This window comes from Ochotona princeps, chromosome 1 (genome assembly GCF_030435755.1).
Source record: "Ochotona princeps isolate mOchPri1 chromosome 1, mOchPri1.hap1, whole genome shotgun sequence".
NCBI classification, from domain to species: Eukaryota; Metazoa; Chordata; class Mammalia; order Lagomorpha; family Ochotonidae; genus Ochotona; species Ochotona princeps.
In genome coordinates this window covers 60,209,697-60,227,699 of record NC_080832.1, presented here as the reverse complement: position 1 = coordinate 60,227,699, position 18,003 = coordinate 60,209,697, and the positions used below count along the sequence as shown (strand labels likewise).

The following is an 18,003-nucleotide window of genomic DNA, read 5'->3' as shown; positions in this document are numbered from 1 at the left end:
GACCCTTTATTCTATATCAAGTCATCCTCATGTGAGAACAGAAATTCATTCCTTTCAAAAATCTAATTAGGCAGTCACTTGACATTTTGATAATTTTAACTTTATTTTTGAAATATTAATACTTTTTGGCATTCTTCATGACTGAAACTCACAACTGAATTACTGTGCTGGTCTAAAAGAAGAAATGCAAGTTGATAATACATAGTTGAGGAAAGAATAAACTTGGATGATTTCTTTTGCATATACAGTAAAAATGTAAGTAGGCTATTTTACACCTCTGCTGTCTTTATTTAACGATACCATGTACTCCAGGAACAGAAAGCTTTAAATTTATTTGGACATAGTGACTCTGTGAACCTCCTAAGCAGAAATATAGAAAGCTGTTAATATTGACCATCAGATAATCTGTATTAAAATTCCATCAATTCCAGCTGTCACTGGCTCATGCAAAGGATAAAGTTGAAGTTACGGAAGCAAGGGGATGGTTGTTAGGTCTAGATAATAAAAAGACATAAAAATTAAACTTTAAAGTAGCTTGAAGGTACACATTATTGCTAAATTCTTCCCAGTATCCTACATTCTTTTGTTAACTATTTCCAACTACGACATTCATGAAGCTTATTGCATGATGGACCATTTCAGCTTAAAATAAAAACTCCAGATATCACGAATACATGCAAAAATACTGGACTCACATTGGTTTCCATAAATCAAAAGAAATACAGTACAAGTAGGTGGGAATAATCACTTCACTACTAAAATGTTTAAAGCCTGTTAAAAATCTTATCTCTCAAGGAAAAACTTAATTTGACTTGAGACTTTGAGTGGAATAATTCAAATATTCCAACTGAAGCATTAATTTAACTTAGACTCATAACTGAAAACAATGGCTTACTAATTAAAATGCTCATGTCCCTGATGAAACTTACTTTATATAAATATCAGCTGCTGCTTCTTTTTAAAGTTATTTTTTATTTGAAAAGCTGACAAAGAAGGAGAGACAGAGAAGTCATCTGGGTCTCTCACGAGCAGCAGGGGCCCAAGTGTTTGGGCCATCTTGAGCTGCCTTCCACATTGTCTTAGCAGGGACTTGGATCAGAAGCAGAGTAACTGGGACTCCAACTAGTGGCTTACCTGCTGTGCCACAATGTCGGCCTGCTGAGACATTGTCTTTGTATTGGAGATTTAAAAATTAATAGTGTCCAGGGTCATTTATGGGAATTTTATGCATATTGTTGATTTCCCTTATCTTCTGCAAGTAATTACTCATAAGTGACTGTGGGGAAGGCCACTAGATCCTCTTCTTGGAAAACCAAGAACCCTGGTCTCTGGAAGGATACAAGGAAGAGTGACCATTCTGAAGTTTTTAATTTATATCTAAAGCATTTTGATAAAACCAAGCCCAAACAACAAAGATCTAACTTACACCTTTGTGCCTAGACAGCCCTAAGGTATGCAACTCCTATATGTCAATCACAAATGCCAGCCATGAGCATTATGGCAGCATCAAGAGTTAACACTGTTCATAGTTTATGGATAAAAGCTGCAAACCAGAACAAAGGGCACTATGATCTCTAAGCTGGCCAGTTCTTCCCTTGAAGGTACTCTAATAAAAACTCTGCTTTGGGTAAAGCACGGTGGCTCAACAGGTTGATCCTCCACCCTGTGGCAGTAGTATCCCTGTGGCTTGGGAAGGCAGTGAAGAACGACTCTAATCCTTGGGATTTATGCACCCACATGTGAGAGCCAGAAGGAACTTCTGGCTCCCGCTTGGGATCAGCTTAGCTCTGGCCATTGCAGCCACCTGGGGAGTGAGTCAGTAGATGGAAGCACTTCTCTCTTTCCTTTTCTCTGTGAAATCTGTCTTTCAAATAAAAATAAATCTCAAAAGAAAAAATCTCCGCTTCATTATTTATATTTTCTTCATCTGAAATGTAATTCATTACTCTGCCAGTAAAAGACATTGAGGAAAGCTAGTCGTCAATATTTTAAAATTAAGTTATTAATATGTATTTTTAAAACTAAATTTCAGGGGCTGGCACATTTGCATAACATGTTATTCTTCAGCCTGCAGTGCTGGCATCCAACACAGGCACCAGTCCTAGCCCTGGCTACTCCAGCTCTCTTCTTTTTTTTTTTTTTTTAAATTTTATTTTTTATTCTGACAATCTTGACATAATTAGGGTAAAAAGGTTTAAGCACTACAGGAAGACGGGAAAGACAATTAGCTCTGTATTGTTTCCTTAATATATCTGATGTAAGAGGGGATTTTAAGGGAGAAGTCCCACCCAGTTTCCCACCCACCCACCCACCCCAGGTACCAGATGTAGGGCATACTCCAAGGATCTTGCTCAAGTGGTTTTGATAGTTCAACAGTTCTGAATTGCTGCCACTCTCACCACTCCAAGCACGATGCGGTCGTTGGAGAATCCACTGATTGACATAGTCCATCACAGTCTCTGCCCAATATTTTCACTGCCAACATATAGCTGAGATGGTTGATTGACTTGTTCTGTCTTCTGTCTTTTCTTGGTTAGGGTTCTGAGTCCGGAAGCTCGATTAGGGGCATCCCCAAAGAAACTTTGTCTGAGGTGTTCCCAGACCAGATTCTTGTATGTACTAGCAAGTACAGGGCCCGGCACAGTCCATTGCCCAAATCAGCTGGTGGTTGCAATTGCTGGGTTGGTTCTGTTTTCAGCCCTGTCTTTCACTGGAACCAATGGGTGTTTGCAGTCCAGCCTGGTTCTGCCCAGCACACACTCGACCCTCACATAAACCAGTGGGAGCTGCAGCCTAGTTGGAGCAACCCACAATAACCCCAACCAAGCCCACCCCCTACCCTGGTTTGCCAGTATGTGTGGCAGACTAGTCCAGTCTGTCCCATATCCCCTTCTGCTCTCATACATGTCAATAGGTATTAAAACCTTGTTCCATCTAGCCAGCTCAACTATCTAGCCTTCACAGATGTTGTTGAGTGTCTCTCTGTCTAGCCCCTGTCCTAGTTTTCATGCCCTCCCATGTGGGGGGGGGGGTGGTAACCCAAGAGGGAGGAGCCCACTATTTCCATCCCAGGCCACTTGCACTCCCACTCCCAGATTATGCGCTCTCCAGGTGGTTCTGTGGTTTAACTGGACAGAACTAGCCCCCTGTGCCAACTTCTGCCAGCTGATGCTGTGGCTAAGCCCCAACAACCCTCACCCACTCTAACTGTAGATTGTGCCAGTAGCAATAATCAGCCCAGCCTGGCTTTTCCCTGATCTGGGCCACAGGAGGCCCACAGGTGTTGTAGCCCTGCTTAGTCTGGTCTACCCCCATCCTAGCCCACGCGCTCCAGTGGCATAGCTGTGCAGCAAGGGAACCACCCCTTATTCCCCTGCCGGCTCTGCTCCCTCCCTTCCTGATTTTCATGTGTGCTGGTTGGGTGCTGCAGTCACATCTGGCACAGGCAACCTCACCTTGGCATTCTGTGTTGTACACTGTTTTTGTTGCAACCAAACCTGGCTCAACCCACACTGTGTTCCAGCGTTCGGATTTGCCAGTGGATGACGTGAACTGATTCAGCCTGTCTGCCCCCCACCCATACCAAATGTATGCCAGTGGGACACTTTCCATGACCTCTTCTGGGCTGTTTCCCTCCATGCTTCTTGCGCTTACCTGCCGGGTCTGTGTCCTGCCAGAGGAGTTGCCCAGGCTCCTCCATCAGAACCCCTGAGTGCCAGATTTCACGCATACCAGTGGGTCCATGAGCCAGCCCTACTCAGTTTACCTCCTGTCCTAGCAGGAACAGTGGCTTTTCCTAACTGGCCTTCAACCCATTCTGGTTCTTGCTGTTGCATGTTTCAGCCCAGCCACAGATCATCCATACCCACATATAGCTCATACATGGCTCAGTTGGGGTTGAGACCTAGCCTAGTCCGTCCCACATTTACCCTGGTCCTCCAGAACACCAGAAGGTGTGGCAGTCTGGCCCAGCCTGGTACGTCTTGTCCCAGGCCACACTTGTGCCAAGGGAGACTACAACTGTATCCTGACCAGAATGCAGCCCCATTCCAGCTTGTGCGCCCCTTAGTGGGAACCTCCACCCAGCTAGGGTGTCCCCTCAGCCCCCGCAACTGGGCCTGTTCCCAGCCATAGATCACATGCATGCCAGTGGTTGCTCTGACTCAGCTTGGCACAGCCTGTCACCTGTCACGACCCCTGCCTTTTAGACACTGTGGCTCAGAGTCCTTGACTCACGCAGACCAGATGGTGCAAGAACCTAGCTGGGCATGACCTGTGCTCCATCCTGGTTTTCAATCTTACTTGTGGGCTAAGGTTTGTTCAGTACTGCCCGGTGCGCCCGTTCCATTGCCTTTTCATACATTGATGAGCCGTCGGAGCTACTTTGCCCAGCCTGTCCGACCCCCAGGTCTGGACCACCTGTTCACCAGTGGGAGCTATGACTCGCCAGGGGAGCTTCCCAAGTTTCTCCCCCTGAATCCCTCCCAGACCCCGTTCTCATAGATGCCACTGGGCTTTAGGCCAGTGCCCGGCGCAGTCCTACACTCCCCTTGGTCTTGCATGAGATGGTGAACGTTGCAGCCCGGCCCACCCCACACCCCACTCAGGATGCACACTCGAGCGCTGCTGCCCCGACCAGTCCAGTCTGCCATCGGTTCTCCAATCTGTGATCAATGGCAGGCTCCCCGGTCACACCTAGCGTAGTCCACCACCACTCCATCTCTTGAAGTAACCCATGGGGCTAGAATTTCCATAGGGTTTGGCTCACACATCCCCCACAGAATCTTCCCCCAGATACGGTTCTCTAGTGTGTTTGTTAATGTCATGGCCCTGCTTAATGTGACCGGTCTCCACTGGATCAGTTCTGTTTCCAGCCCTGTCATCTACTTGGACCAATGGGTATTATGGTCCAGCTCGATCCTACCCACTTCATACTCGGTCCTCACACAAACCAGTGGGAGCTGCAGCCTAGTTTGGGTGACTCCCCATAACGCCCACCAGGTCTGCTCCCTTCCCTAGTTCCCATGCATGCGAGTATGTACTGCAGGCTTGTTCAATATGCCCCACCTCCCATTAAGCTCTGGTACTTGTCAATGAGCATTGAAGCCTAGTTCGATCCAACCAGCCTACTATCCAGCTCACACACATACTGCAGATGCCTTTCTGTTCAGCAACCCCTGCTCCTGTCCTGGTTTTCGTGCTATCCAGTGGCAGTGGTTACCCACAAGGGAGGTGCCCACTATCTCCTACTAGGCCACTCCAACTCCTGGATTGCACACTCTCCAGGTGGTTCTGGCATTTAACTAAACAGAATTTGCCCCTGGTGCCAGTCTCTGTCATCTGATGATGTGGCAAAGCCCTACCAACCCTTGCCCACTCTAATTTTGCTTGCACCATTCGGAACAGTCAGCCCAATCAGGCCCTTCCCCAATCTAGCTCACATGAGGCCCACAGGTGTTCCCCTCACCTGTCTCAGCCTTTGCCTTCAATGCTGTGGCACAGTATCCCTGCCTCCTGTGGAGCAGTTGTTGTAAGAGCCTGGGCTGAAATGACATGTGCTCTATCCTGATTTCTATTCTTTTTTTGTGAGTTGAAATTTATTTGGCCCTGCCCAGTCTGCCCCCTTCCAGTTGCAGCTCAGCCCACTCCACATCCTGTTTTACGATGCTCCTTCGGGTGATGCTGCCTTGACCTGCCCAGAATGCCATTCGTTCCTTTACCCATAAGTAATGGCAGGTGCCATGGTCACTCTTAGTTTAGCCCCTCGCCATCCCAGCTCGCAAGCTAGTCTGCGACACTTGTATTTCCACAGGGTTAGGCCCACACTTCCCCCATAGAGTTTACCCCCGGACCAAATTCTCTTGCGTGCTGGTAAGTGTCTTGACCCTGCTGAAAGAGACCAGTCCACTGTTCCACCACCCAGTCAAGTAATGGTGCCCAGCTAGACAGGCCCCCATCCATAGCTTTGGTGTGACTGGTGTGTGGCAGTAAGTGATGCTCTATGCTAATAGCCCTTCTCAGGATTCTTAATTTGGCTGGTGATTCATTTTGGCCCAATAGATCTTATGGACAGTCCCCTCCAAATCATCAAGTCTCAGTCCCCACGCTTACTCGAAAGTTTCAGGACCCTGTAACTGGGAATCACCCAGAATTCATCTCTCACATACCCTAAAGCTGGCCATATTCATAGGAGTTCCTAAGCAGCAATTTCATATTCTAAAAACCCCACAGCTTGCCACTGGTTGGCCAGCAGGCAGAGCCTGGCACCACTTGGTGCACTGGCCGCCCAAAGCCAAGGACTCAGTCACTGTCTTTCGGCAGTGGTTTTGGCCTGCTGAGTCCCCAGCCTTGAATCCAGCCTGGCAGGGGTGCCCCCCCTAGACACCACTCTGTGGGGGGCTGCCATCCCCCTAACCCCAAGGCCCTGAATCCTCCCAGACTCCTCCCACCCTTGGCTTTTGGCGGCAGGGCAGAGCTAGGACTATAATCCCATTCCCAAGGTTCCCTCGTGGTGCGTTTACCCTGAGGAAAGGTTGCTCTTCGGCCTGGAAAAGGCCAAGGACTCAGTCACTGCCTTTCAGCAATGGTTTTGGCCTGCTGAGTCCCCACAGATGCCACTCTGTGGGGGGCTGCCATCCTCCCCCAACCCCAAGGCCCCTAATCCCCAGCTCTCTTCTAATAGTCTAGGAAAGCAGTAGAGAATGGCTCAATGCCTTGGGCCTCTACTGCCACATGGGAAACCTAGAAGAAGCTCTTGGGTCCCAGCTTTGGATCAGCACAGATATGGCTGTTGTGGCATTCTTGGGATACTTCCTTGGCTGGGGGGAATCTCAAGCCACATTTCTGTAGCTTATGCTAGTCTTTGAAATTTCACTTTCCTATTCTTGTTTCACAGGATAATTTGTTAGTTTAGGCCGTTTCTCATTTAGCGTAACTCTGATACTAGAGATCAAAATGATATGAAGATTCCTAAAGTGTGACTGTTACTCATTGAAGAACAGAGATTCATTATGAGTTGTGGCTAAGGTTCAGAAATAGTGTTTATTAGACACACAAAAGGGAATCTTATTAATTGAAAGTTATACTGTATTGCATAAAGTGTAAAAAAGGGTCTTTAAGAGACCTTCTTTGGTGAGACAGAAATTGCACTGGTTACATTAAACCAAGAATCATGGTGTCAGGGTAGTTATTTGGTTGTATTTTCATTAACATAAGACAGGAGGCTAAATTTCCAGGTGATACCATAGCAAAATCTAATTTTATTTTAATCATTTGAATGCTTAATTTCCCATTTTTCAAAAATGTGAAATGGAGTATCTTTTACCAACACAGCAATAGCTTGCCTGGAATTGTGTGAGCCATTCAAGGTACAAGGCACTTTGAGAAACATGAAGAAATGTATGATTAATACTAAAGGAGTAATTTTCAATTCAGTAACTTTGGAGACAATAATCAGAAGGATGATCTTATCTTTTCTTATATTATGTACTGTGGATGGGACAACTTTGAAAAAAAAAATCTCAGGAGGGCTGAGGGATGTAGTTGGTGTGAAGAAATGTTCTTTAAAAAAATTCAATGACATTTAAGGCTGCAGGAAATCTGCAATTGGATTTGATTTGTTTGCTCCTGAACAAATAGCGCAGAGTGGTTAGATAGAAAAAAATACCACTGTACATGGGAGATTATAGTTTGTAGCGGCTCAAATCACTGCTTCACCACTAATTACAGAAGAGTCTCCTGACAACGATTAACTTTCTCAATTTCAGTTTCCTTATCTGTAATACAGGTATAATAATCTTTAAAGGACAGAATAGTATCACAGATAAAGTTAGAAAATTAAATGAAACCATCTATTACAATAGGTCTTCGAGGAACAAAAACAATGGAGAAAAGCAATTTTTGTGCATCATGACAACTGCTTCACGAAGGGTAGGAATGTAATAGGAACAGGACAGTATTCCTGGAAAACATGCACCTAATAAATGTGAATAGCAGTTGGGTCAGAAGGAATAGCATGTATAATGAAAACACTAACAGAGTGCAATAGAGATTACTAGATTTTCCAGCATCTACTTATCCTATTAAAACTGTCCATTTCTTCTTCAGAACTGTGATATTTGAGTTTATGTTTAGTGGCATTACCTTAAATGTCATTCGAAAATTGGTTTATATAGATCATATACTCCAGAATATTTTATACAACATTGGAATTACTTATACACACACTGTAGCAAGGAATAACAATGGCACAAATACAAGAGATCACAATTAGGATTGAAGGGATTGAAGTAAAAGAGGAAAAACAATGGCTGGTCCTTGTAAACACTCAATAAATATCAGTATGACAATTAAATAATAAACCTGAATTATTTGTATTAGAAAGAGCACTCTGACTTGAGAATTATGTAGTAACCAGAAATGCACACAAGGTGGCTCTCAAGGCTTGGTTTTCAAGCACTCTGGAAATGTTTTTCAACAAGGAATACCAAGTTGACTTTTCAAAGATTCTCATGAATTTGTGATTAAGAATCAGTTGGAAGAATGTAAAGCCATAAAATAAACAGATAAAATTTGTATGATGCATGATAAAAACTGTATGATGCATAAAATTTGAAGGTCTAAATTGCAATAGATTAGGATGCTCAAAATGCCTAGTAATACCTTTATCATAGTCAAAATTTTAAATATAAATAAAAATGGTGAAATTTACAGTACAGTCATGACAAATATATTGTACTAAGACAAAAATATGAAAGTATCAGCCACTGTTCAGTAAACAATTGGATAAATCTTATAAATTTTTAAATGTCAATTACTTTCACTTTATAGCAACAGATTTTTACTTTAACTTTGAAGTTCATTTCCATAACTGAGTTAAGTTCAGTTTTTCTGAAAAGAGACAGACAGTAATTTATGGACACCATTACAATCAGCCTCTTCTGTGTTGCACAACTATAATGTATACAACATCACTTTGGGATCCACTGAAATACAGTTTCTCAGTTACCAAATCTGGGGGAGGGAGTGCTAAAGTTCTGCTCTAACCAGAACACAGGTGATCCCTTTTGGTCCTATGAGCTTACACTGAGTAATGAGACAACTGTTTCCAAACTTATTCACATCACAATCTATTTTTATTTTATTTTTAGGAAGTATTATTTACTTAAATTGCAGTGATTAATTATTACCTTTAGCCACTTACCCTGAGAAATTAAAAAAACTCATTTTTTTTTAAAATAACAAACCCATTAGACTTAAACATTTGATGTAGTTTAACTGCCTTTTAAGATTTCTCACTACACTTTAAAAAGCACAGATGAAACAGTTCAATTAAAATCACAGAGACAGAAATGATAAGTGAATACAACATGTGGTAGGACCTTTTCAAAGATCATTAAGTCAAGAAAAAAGATTACAGCATGATAAATCTATCTAATTATTTCTTGGAAAATAGACAGTGGATCTTCCATATAAAATATCTGGCTTATGTGGCACACATTGTACTTTAGTTTATGTCCCCCTACTGACACCTGTTGCCCACCTGTTTTTCTGCATGTCCATATTCAGGTCCTTGGGTAGGCAGGAAGCAGAGTATCTGGCCACAATTTTTTGCTCTTTCGATTAGAGACATAGCTGTTCTAACAGTGGCATTTCGAGCATGTACAAACACCATGACCTAAAACAAAAAACAGTAGTTTATTCAATATTCCAACCCATTAAATTACAGGTTAAGAATAGCCTGGAAATCATGTTATATAAGCAATTACTAACTTTCCAAACTGTAGTTCCTAATTTGTGAAAAAAATTTCAGAAAAAAATGTTTAAGATGAAGCAGTTTTAAACACCATGGCTTTATTTTAGCCTTTTATAAACTGGCAAAAGTTAGTACTTAAAGAATTCTACTAAACTTGGAGTTTAATTTCTGCACTTTTCCTGTGAAGCCATAACTCACTGCCACAACTATTTATCTCAGGGAGTATGAAAATGTGGAAGGGCATGCTTCTCTCTGGAAGTTCAGTACACCAATATGAAAATTTACAAATTCATGTAAGATGTCGAAGCAAATTAAAAGGGATGGCAGTGTGATGTGGCAGGTAAAGCTGGTGCCTGTAGCACTAGAACCCATACTGGTGCTGGTTCAAATCCCAGCTGTTCCACTTTGATCCAGCTACCTGTTAAATGCCTAGGAAAGCAACAGATGATGGCCCAAGTGCTTGGGTCTCTACATCCACTTGCGACACAGGAAGAAGCTCCTGGCTAGTGGCTTTGAATTGGTCCACCTCCAGACACTGTGGCCATCCTGGGGAGGGAACCAGTAGACAGAAGATTTCCTTATCGTTCAAATGAATAAATATTTCTTTTTGAACAAGGAAATTAAAGACAACAAAGAATAATTCCGTTTGGATGAAATAACGTCTAAAACCAGTCAGTCCAATTTAAGACAAAATAGGACTACTGGAAATAAAAAAATATTTTGTCAGAAACACCGAAAATTTTGTGTTGTGGTAGATCTTTCCACAGAATTGTTCACAAAGAGACTACGAAAATCTGAACTCTGGATGCTTTGTCAAGAAGCGGGATACAGTGCCCGGTGCAGTGGCCTAGCAGCTAAAGTCCTCGCCTTGAACGCTCCAGAATCCCATATGGGTGCCAGTTCTAATCCTGGCAGCTCCACTTCCCATCCAGCTCCCTGCTTGTGCCCTGGGAAAGCAGTCAAGGACAGCCCAAAGCCTTGGGACCCTACACCCGCGTTGGAGACCCGGAGGAGGTTCCTGGCTCCTGACTTTGGATCAGCTCAGCTTCTGCTATTGCGGCCGCTTGGGGAGTGACTCAGTGGGTGGAAGATCTTCCTCTCTGTCTCTCCTCCTCTCTGTATATCTGACTTTGTAATAAAAATAAATAAATCTTCAAAAAAAAATACTTTCAGGGACAGTCATGAAACAGGTACTGAATGCAAAGGAAAGGAAGAGAATCAAGGAGTGCTCACAGCTGCCTACTGTTAGTGCCTATCTTACCTCCCCATGGATATCCCTTTTTTGGCTTTCACCTCCTCACCAAATCAACTCAAGTGCAGCCTTCCATAGAGCTGTCACAATGACAAAAGTAATTTTAAAGTTGCTTCTGGATCAATGATCTTTCCCAATATCCCATGGTCTGAATAAATGCAGCATTATACAACACTGACACAGTTACTAAAAAGGGAACCAAAGATCTAAGGACAACTAAGGGCATCATATACGACAACGTATTCTCTCTGGAACTTCCAACCAAACTGACACTCCTCTAAATGCAGAATCTCTGTGGCATTCCTTTTCACTTCAGCAAGTCAGAGTTCTTCACTCTTGCCTGCTTAATACCTTAATTTAAAAATTCCTTCTTATTATCTCCCTATGGTCCTCTGCTAATTATACATTTCTGGAAGCTACAACCTTAGCATTATTTGTAACCCTTTATATTTAGAAGGCTATGAAAAGAATCATTTTGAGGCAGGGAATTGGTAGGCTCATATGAGCATACATAAAAGAATCATTCTGAGGATTAACAAAAATGAAAAAGGGGATAAGACTGGAATTTGACCAGAGTGGAAACAGTGTCACACAGGGGTACCTAAAGCATATTACTATGTATCTAGCCAACAGTAATCTTAGGTCTATAAATTTGTCAATAAAAATCTCCAATAGTCAGTCAAGAAACTGGAATGTTTAAATAACTTCTAGTCGTTCTGGGTGTAAAGCAAAGCAGAGATACCGCGGAGAAGCTCAGAAGTTCCTCAGAGAAAAAACCGCCAAAGAGTAAAGCAGCATTTCAAGTCATCAGGAGCAATCAAACATGAAATCATCACAGAAGCAAGAGTGAAGCTTGAGACTCCGCACTTTATCAGAGCTCTAACTTACTTGTTGATACTGATGCATGTGGAAAAGAAATTTGATTATAAGAATATGTATTGAAAAATATACTAATGGAACATATTTCAGGCAGCCTTGGAAGTTTGACAAGTTTCTTCTGTTTTCCTTACTTTCAACCAAAGAAACCAAATCTGATTTGAATAGGCACTCTAGTTCCAATGGGAAACATTTTTGACATATAGGATATTGAGAGATCATTCAATTAAACAAAAAAAAAAAAACCTAAAAATAGGTTGTCTCTTTGGCTGAGACTGTGCTTTTGTCGTAATAACTCACTTATTTAATATCCCAATGAAGCTTTTTTAAATCAGTTCAGAATCGGTCAAATTCTCCCATCTCAACTCCTTAAAAAGGTAGTTAATGGATTTTGAGTGTTTCCTTTAATGGAGAAGGCAGATTCTTTCTCTTACATAAACATCACACACAAAACCTCATTAACCCTCAACATTAAAATTTTAAATTGGAATAAAAATTTATGATTTTATTAACTTATCTATCACTCAAATATTTGAGCAAACACCATCATGCCCTAAAAAAGCTGCACAAAATAGAAACAAGTTCCCTAGATGTAAGAATCTAATATGATAGGTTAAACAAACATAATTTTTTCCTGGTCATGTATTCATACATGTGTTAAATATTGCTAAAAAGGCACATATGAAAACAGACACAGTTTTTCCCACAAAAGACTTGTGCAAGTTGGGAAATAAGACTAAACAAACCCAAGCAAAGTGTTGGTACAGCAGTTCCAACAACTCAGGACAACTATATTTCATATTGGAATCTGAATTTCAGGTTAATGCTCATCCTGGGAGGTAGCAGACGACGGCTCATGCACACGGGTCCCTGCCATTCATGTGAGAAACCCACACAGAAACGTCAAGCTCCTGGCTTCAGCCTGGCTGTTATGGACACTTGGGGGAGTAAACCAGTGGATGGAAAATGTTTCTCATGTCTCCACTATTAAAATTTTTAAAATAAAAATAAATGTTAAAAATACTGCACAAGTAATTTAGAAGGATGGATGGAATGCAGATAATGTGGATGCTGAAGAGCAAACTAGTACGTCTCCATCATTTGTTCATTGGAAGATATTTATACATGCTGACACTGTACAAACAACACGGAAACAAGGATAAATATATCCCAAGGTTTCCAGCTGCAATACTCTTGGTATGAAGTGAAAAGAATCACTATGTCAAACACAAAATCTGGTTGTACTAGCAGCCTCATAGAGCAGGTTATGAGGATTTTAGTGTTAGCTTGATGAAGTGCATTATCTTCCAAAGGTTCTTACACAGAGATCCAGAGACCAATTCATCAGAATCATTGCTGCTGCTCACACAATAGATATTTGGAACTCCCCTAAAATCAACTGAATAAGAGTATCAAGGGTAGGGTCTAGAAAATGAATTATACATAAATGCTGAGATGGCACCATGTTACCATATGAAATGTTAATTACCACAAACTTATTTTTCTCCCCAAAGAAAAGTTTAAAAGATAAAATGAATAAACTATCCTATCACCACTTTTTTTTTAAGATTTATTTCATTTTTATTACAAAGTCAGATATACTGAGAGGAAGTGGAGCCGCCGGGACTAGAACCAGCGGCCATATGGGATCAAGGCGAGGACCCCAGCCACCAGGCCACGCCGCCGAGCCCCCTATAACCACATTTTAAAAATCTTCTAATGCACTGTGTATATTTACTAAATTACTGTATCACATATATGTCACAGCTCTTGGTATTTGGTGAGGCGGTTAAGTCACCACGTGGGATGCCTGCATCCCGTGTCACAGCTCTGCTTCCAGTCCCCGCTTCATTCCACAGGAAGCAGCAAGTGATGGTTCAACTCCTTAGGTCTCTGTCCTATGTTAGAGACCTCCTGCCTTTGGTTTTGCCTCATCCCAGCTCTAAGAGTGAATTTGTGATGTAAAGCCTCTTTCTGAATGTCCCTCTGCATTTCAAATAAATGAAATGAAATAAAATGTTACTATACATTAAAGTTAAATGGAGTACTAATAAAAAACAAAAAGGGAAGAAACCAGGTAACTTCAAATAACCTATCTCCATTTGCCTCCATCAATGAAGTATTAGCAAATTTTAAGGAATTCTGTATAATCAGTATGGTCTCAATATCATTTCCCAGATGGAGCTAGTGTGTTAGAATATTACAAGATTTCTATTTTCCATAATTCAAATTACACACTATGTAAATCTGGTTAAAAATGCAGATATAGAGACATAATGGAAAATAAAATATGACCTTAAATCTTCATTAATTACTGCAGTCTGACTTATCATTTTGTGAGTTATTTTCCACAGCAGCTAAGAGAAATATTATATTCAACTTTAAGTAGCAATTTCTTTTTATTAAAGTATCTATCATGTCCTGTTCAGTAAACTAAATTATTTTTCTTATTAAGAATTTTCTGTCTAGAGACTCCAACAGAAGCTATTAGAAGGTTGGATGTCCATAAACATGCTTGACTTTATAGTCTGGTGATTTGGTTAATTAATTTAGACAGACTTGCATGGAAATTACAACAGAGAGGAAGGTATTCTCCAAAATCATTTTAGAAATACTTTCGGTAACTGAGAAGCTGTCAAATGGGCATAAATCATCACAACAAACTTGGAATTGTAACATCAATTTAAAATGTTCAATCCAGATTAGTCTGTTCTATAAGCTCTTTAGACTTTTATTTGAGGTTAGGATATATATTTAAACATATTTATATGCCCATTTTTGTTTAGAAAACTACTTCATTTCAAAATGTATGATGTCACTAATCCTTTTCTAGGAAAATAATGTGGATTTTAGTTTTGGACTAAATTATGTGATTTCTCAAAGAACCTGTTCTTCACATACCATGCAGATTAAAATTAACAAAAGTAAAAAATCAGACAGCAGCCACTGAGGACAGTGGAAAACTTAAGTAATTGGTAATTCAAAGTAAAGGACATATGTGACGAGACCAAAAATTCCACTTCAGATATTTAGATTTATTACTACATTCCAATGTAATTTAGGACACATTGTTTCACTTTTTTAATTCTTAATTCCCAAAAAAGACAGATGAAGATATAATGTATCTCATGGTTACCATAAAAATTAAAGGGTATTGTGGAAGTGAAAGCATTCATTAGAAAAGGCAACAGTTTCCAGATTTTAGAGCATTTCAACAGCAGTTGGCTGTTTACTGCTTCAGTTCTCTGATGAGGTAGGTCTGGGAAAAGCCAAAAATTTACATTATTAACAAGTTCCGAGCCCTGCTATTCTCCTGTCTGGGATCCTGATCACCTGCCAGAGCTGGTTCCCAGTCTACCACTATTAGGGTAATAAAAACAAGTAAGATTATATGGTCTAAAGGAGCAAATGGCTAACCCAGTAAATGATGCCTATAAATTCATACTCACATAACTGTGTTTTTCTCACTATGTGCATGACTATGTATTTATCTAAAATACTTATATTTAATAGTCTTTGTAAGAGAATAAGGTAAATAAAGAAAAAATAATAACATTCTTGAAAGCAAGAGCTAAGAAGAAAAAGATTGCTTTCACACTGACTTTGCAGTAAATAAGTAAATAAATTTAAATGTGAAATTTATGTCAAAGTATCTATCATAGAAAGTTCTATAAAAAGAACAACAAAGAATGGAGATAATCCAGAAAAGACACATCATTATGACAGACAGATTCCCACACAAAAAGGTTGAGGAACCATGTTTTCATATAACATCCTATGTTCGGTGCTACCTCTTGCTTGCAAAGGTTACAAGAAGACTAAGGGAGATTTGTGGACTTCCGATTTGTTTTCACTTGAATAACTATCTTATTTTTTTTTCTGGCTTTCATTTCTTCCCACTCCTGTGAGAAAATTAGGTACTAGTGACTTCAAACAACAGTGACTTTAAAAGTGTGTGGCATCAGTATCAGATCCCCTGAGAACTTGTTAAAGCTATAAATTTTCAGTTTCATCCAAGATATGAGTCAGAAACTCAGATAAACTGAAAAAAAAAGGGGGGGGGAAATTCTGATATTTATATATGGGGAAGAGGGCTGCTACCATGATGAATAAAATTAAAGTATAACATTCCTGCTGTTTCCAGATGCAATCAATGTTTTATTTTCTTGAGCATCCAAAAAAGTCAGATGCCCCTCCTATAAGTACATATTACAGGGCCCCTTTAATTTTTTGACTAGTTTTGTGATGGATTGGCTTAGCTCCTCTTCCAGTCTGTGGAACTCTAGGACAGGCACTATCCACGTGTCAAATAAAGATGACACTCAGCGGAAGAGCTCTGGGCATGGATCCGGAAGGAAGCAAAGTTGTTCTGAAAAGAGACTGAGTGGCTGAGGCTATTTCCACACTCGTGACCTTTACTATGATTGGCCCCTGGTACGTCCCTCTTGGAAATCCCCCAGATAGGATTGCCTTTCTACCCCCTATAAAAGAGTGTGCCCCTGCCACATCTGATTGTCTCTGGCTCACTGGGGGCTGGGTTGGCAGGCAGTCTTTTTTACCACTCCCAGGGACCCCCTACCAATAGGAGGGGGAACTAGGTAGGACTGCATTTACCTTCCATGGAGACTCCCATTCAGTCTCCGGTTACGCAACAAGCACATCATAAGCACTGGGGGACACAGAGTGTGCAAGCCCAGCAATAGTCCCTTTGCCTTTGGAACTTATAACACAGGAACCATTACTGTACAGTTTTCTTGGTATCATTAATAAATGAATAATTGAAAAACCATTGCTAAAAGCCCAATCTTAAATTGCTCAGCTTTCATAAAAACCACGTAAATTTGAGACAAGAACTTAAAATGTTTATAAGTAGGATATGGCCTGACAAAATCTTTCTCTGGCATCTTGATTAAAACATAAAGTATCAAGGAAATTTCTAAGTAGTCATCTGGAAAAAAATTAATAGTTTTATTTCAGTTTAGCAATAAACTTTCCAATGACATTTGTTTTTTAAAAAATTATTTATTTATTTAAAGAGCCAGAGAAGGACTGAGGAAAGAGTGGCAGAGGGACAGAGGAGAAAGAGGAAGAGAGGGAACAACGTGGCTTTCACGCACAGGTTCATTTCTCACATTGCCAAACAGTTGGGGCTGGGCCAGGATGAAGCCAGGATTCAGGAACTCTTTAGTCTCCCAGCACGGATGGCATAACTTAAGTACTTCAATCATTATTCATTGTTTTCAGGCACATTAGCTCAGATCTGGATTAGGAGTGGAGGTACTGGTACTCAAGTCAACAGCCTCAAGTGGTCACTTAATCTATCGTGCAACAATGTCAACCCCTTTGATGATATTTAATGGCTTAGAGTTACTGCTTATCAGTCTTTTAACACTTTTATGAGAACATATGTACACACTATAATACTGCAAAATCCAAATTTTGTGACTTAAAAAGCCAACAATTTTTGTTACAAAGTAAGTATACTGATGTATTCAATAAGTAACAGGAAAGAAAAAACCAGAAAACTCAAATTCTGGACTGTGAAATAAAGGACATTTTCTAAATAAAAGACACTTAGGATACAATTAATCAAATCCATTAACGAAAGCTATGTATTTACTGATACACATGAATAAGGGAATGTTGTTATTTTTCAGAAGAGTAGAAAATGTAACACCACAACCACTATATTTGGATTATATCAGTAAAACTATTACAACTAAAGATAGGGTTGAAAGTGACACATTTCTAGAACATCTGCTTTACTAATTATATCAATTAGCATTTAATCATTACCTTTAGCAGATATTCCTGATAATTTAATAAAGCATGCTGCTTTATTTTTCTTCAGCGATCTGGTTAAACATGACTACATTTATTAACAGAATAGAAGCTATGCAATTAGGGTTACTCTGTCATGTTGTGGCCATATCGGAAAACTTCATAGTTCACTGACCAGTCTTTATGCACTGCATTACGCAAATAAGCCAAGCAAAGTCATCTACAGTAGAGAAGAGGTTCTGCAGCTGCAGGTTGGATAATTAGATCCCTACTCTGCAGTTCAGGGCCATTCTGGTCTTTCATGCTGTGAAGCTGTGGTTTCTCTTAAGACACTGGAGCT

General features: G+C 40.5%; 1 protein-coding gene across 1 annotated transcript in view; it reads right to left on the bottom strand.

The window, feature by feature from the left end:
- ASCC3 (activating signal cointegrator 1 complex subunit 3) overlaps window positions 1-18,003 on the bottom strand; it is a 312,984-nt gene that overhangs the window by 169,699 nt on the left and 125,282 nt on the right. The window contains exon 14 of the mRNA XM_058660479.1: window positions 9,542-9,676. Coding sequence (XP_058516462.1) covers window positions 9,542-9,676 — 135 coding nt within the window. The remainder of the gene's footprint in view (window positions 1-9,541; window positions 9,677-18,003) is intronic.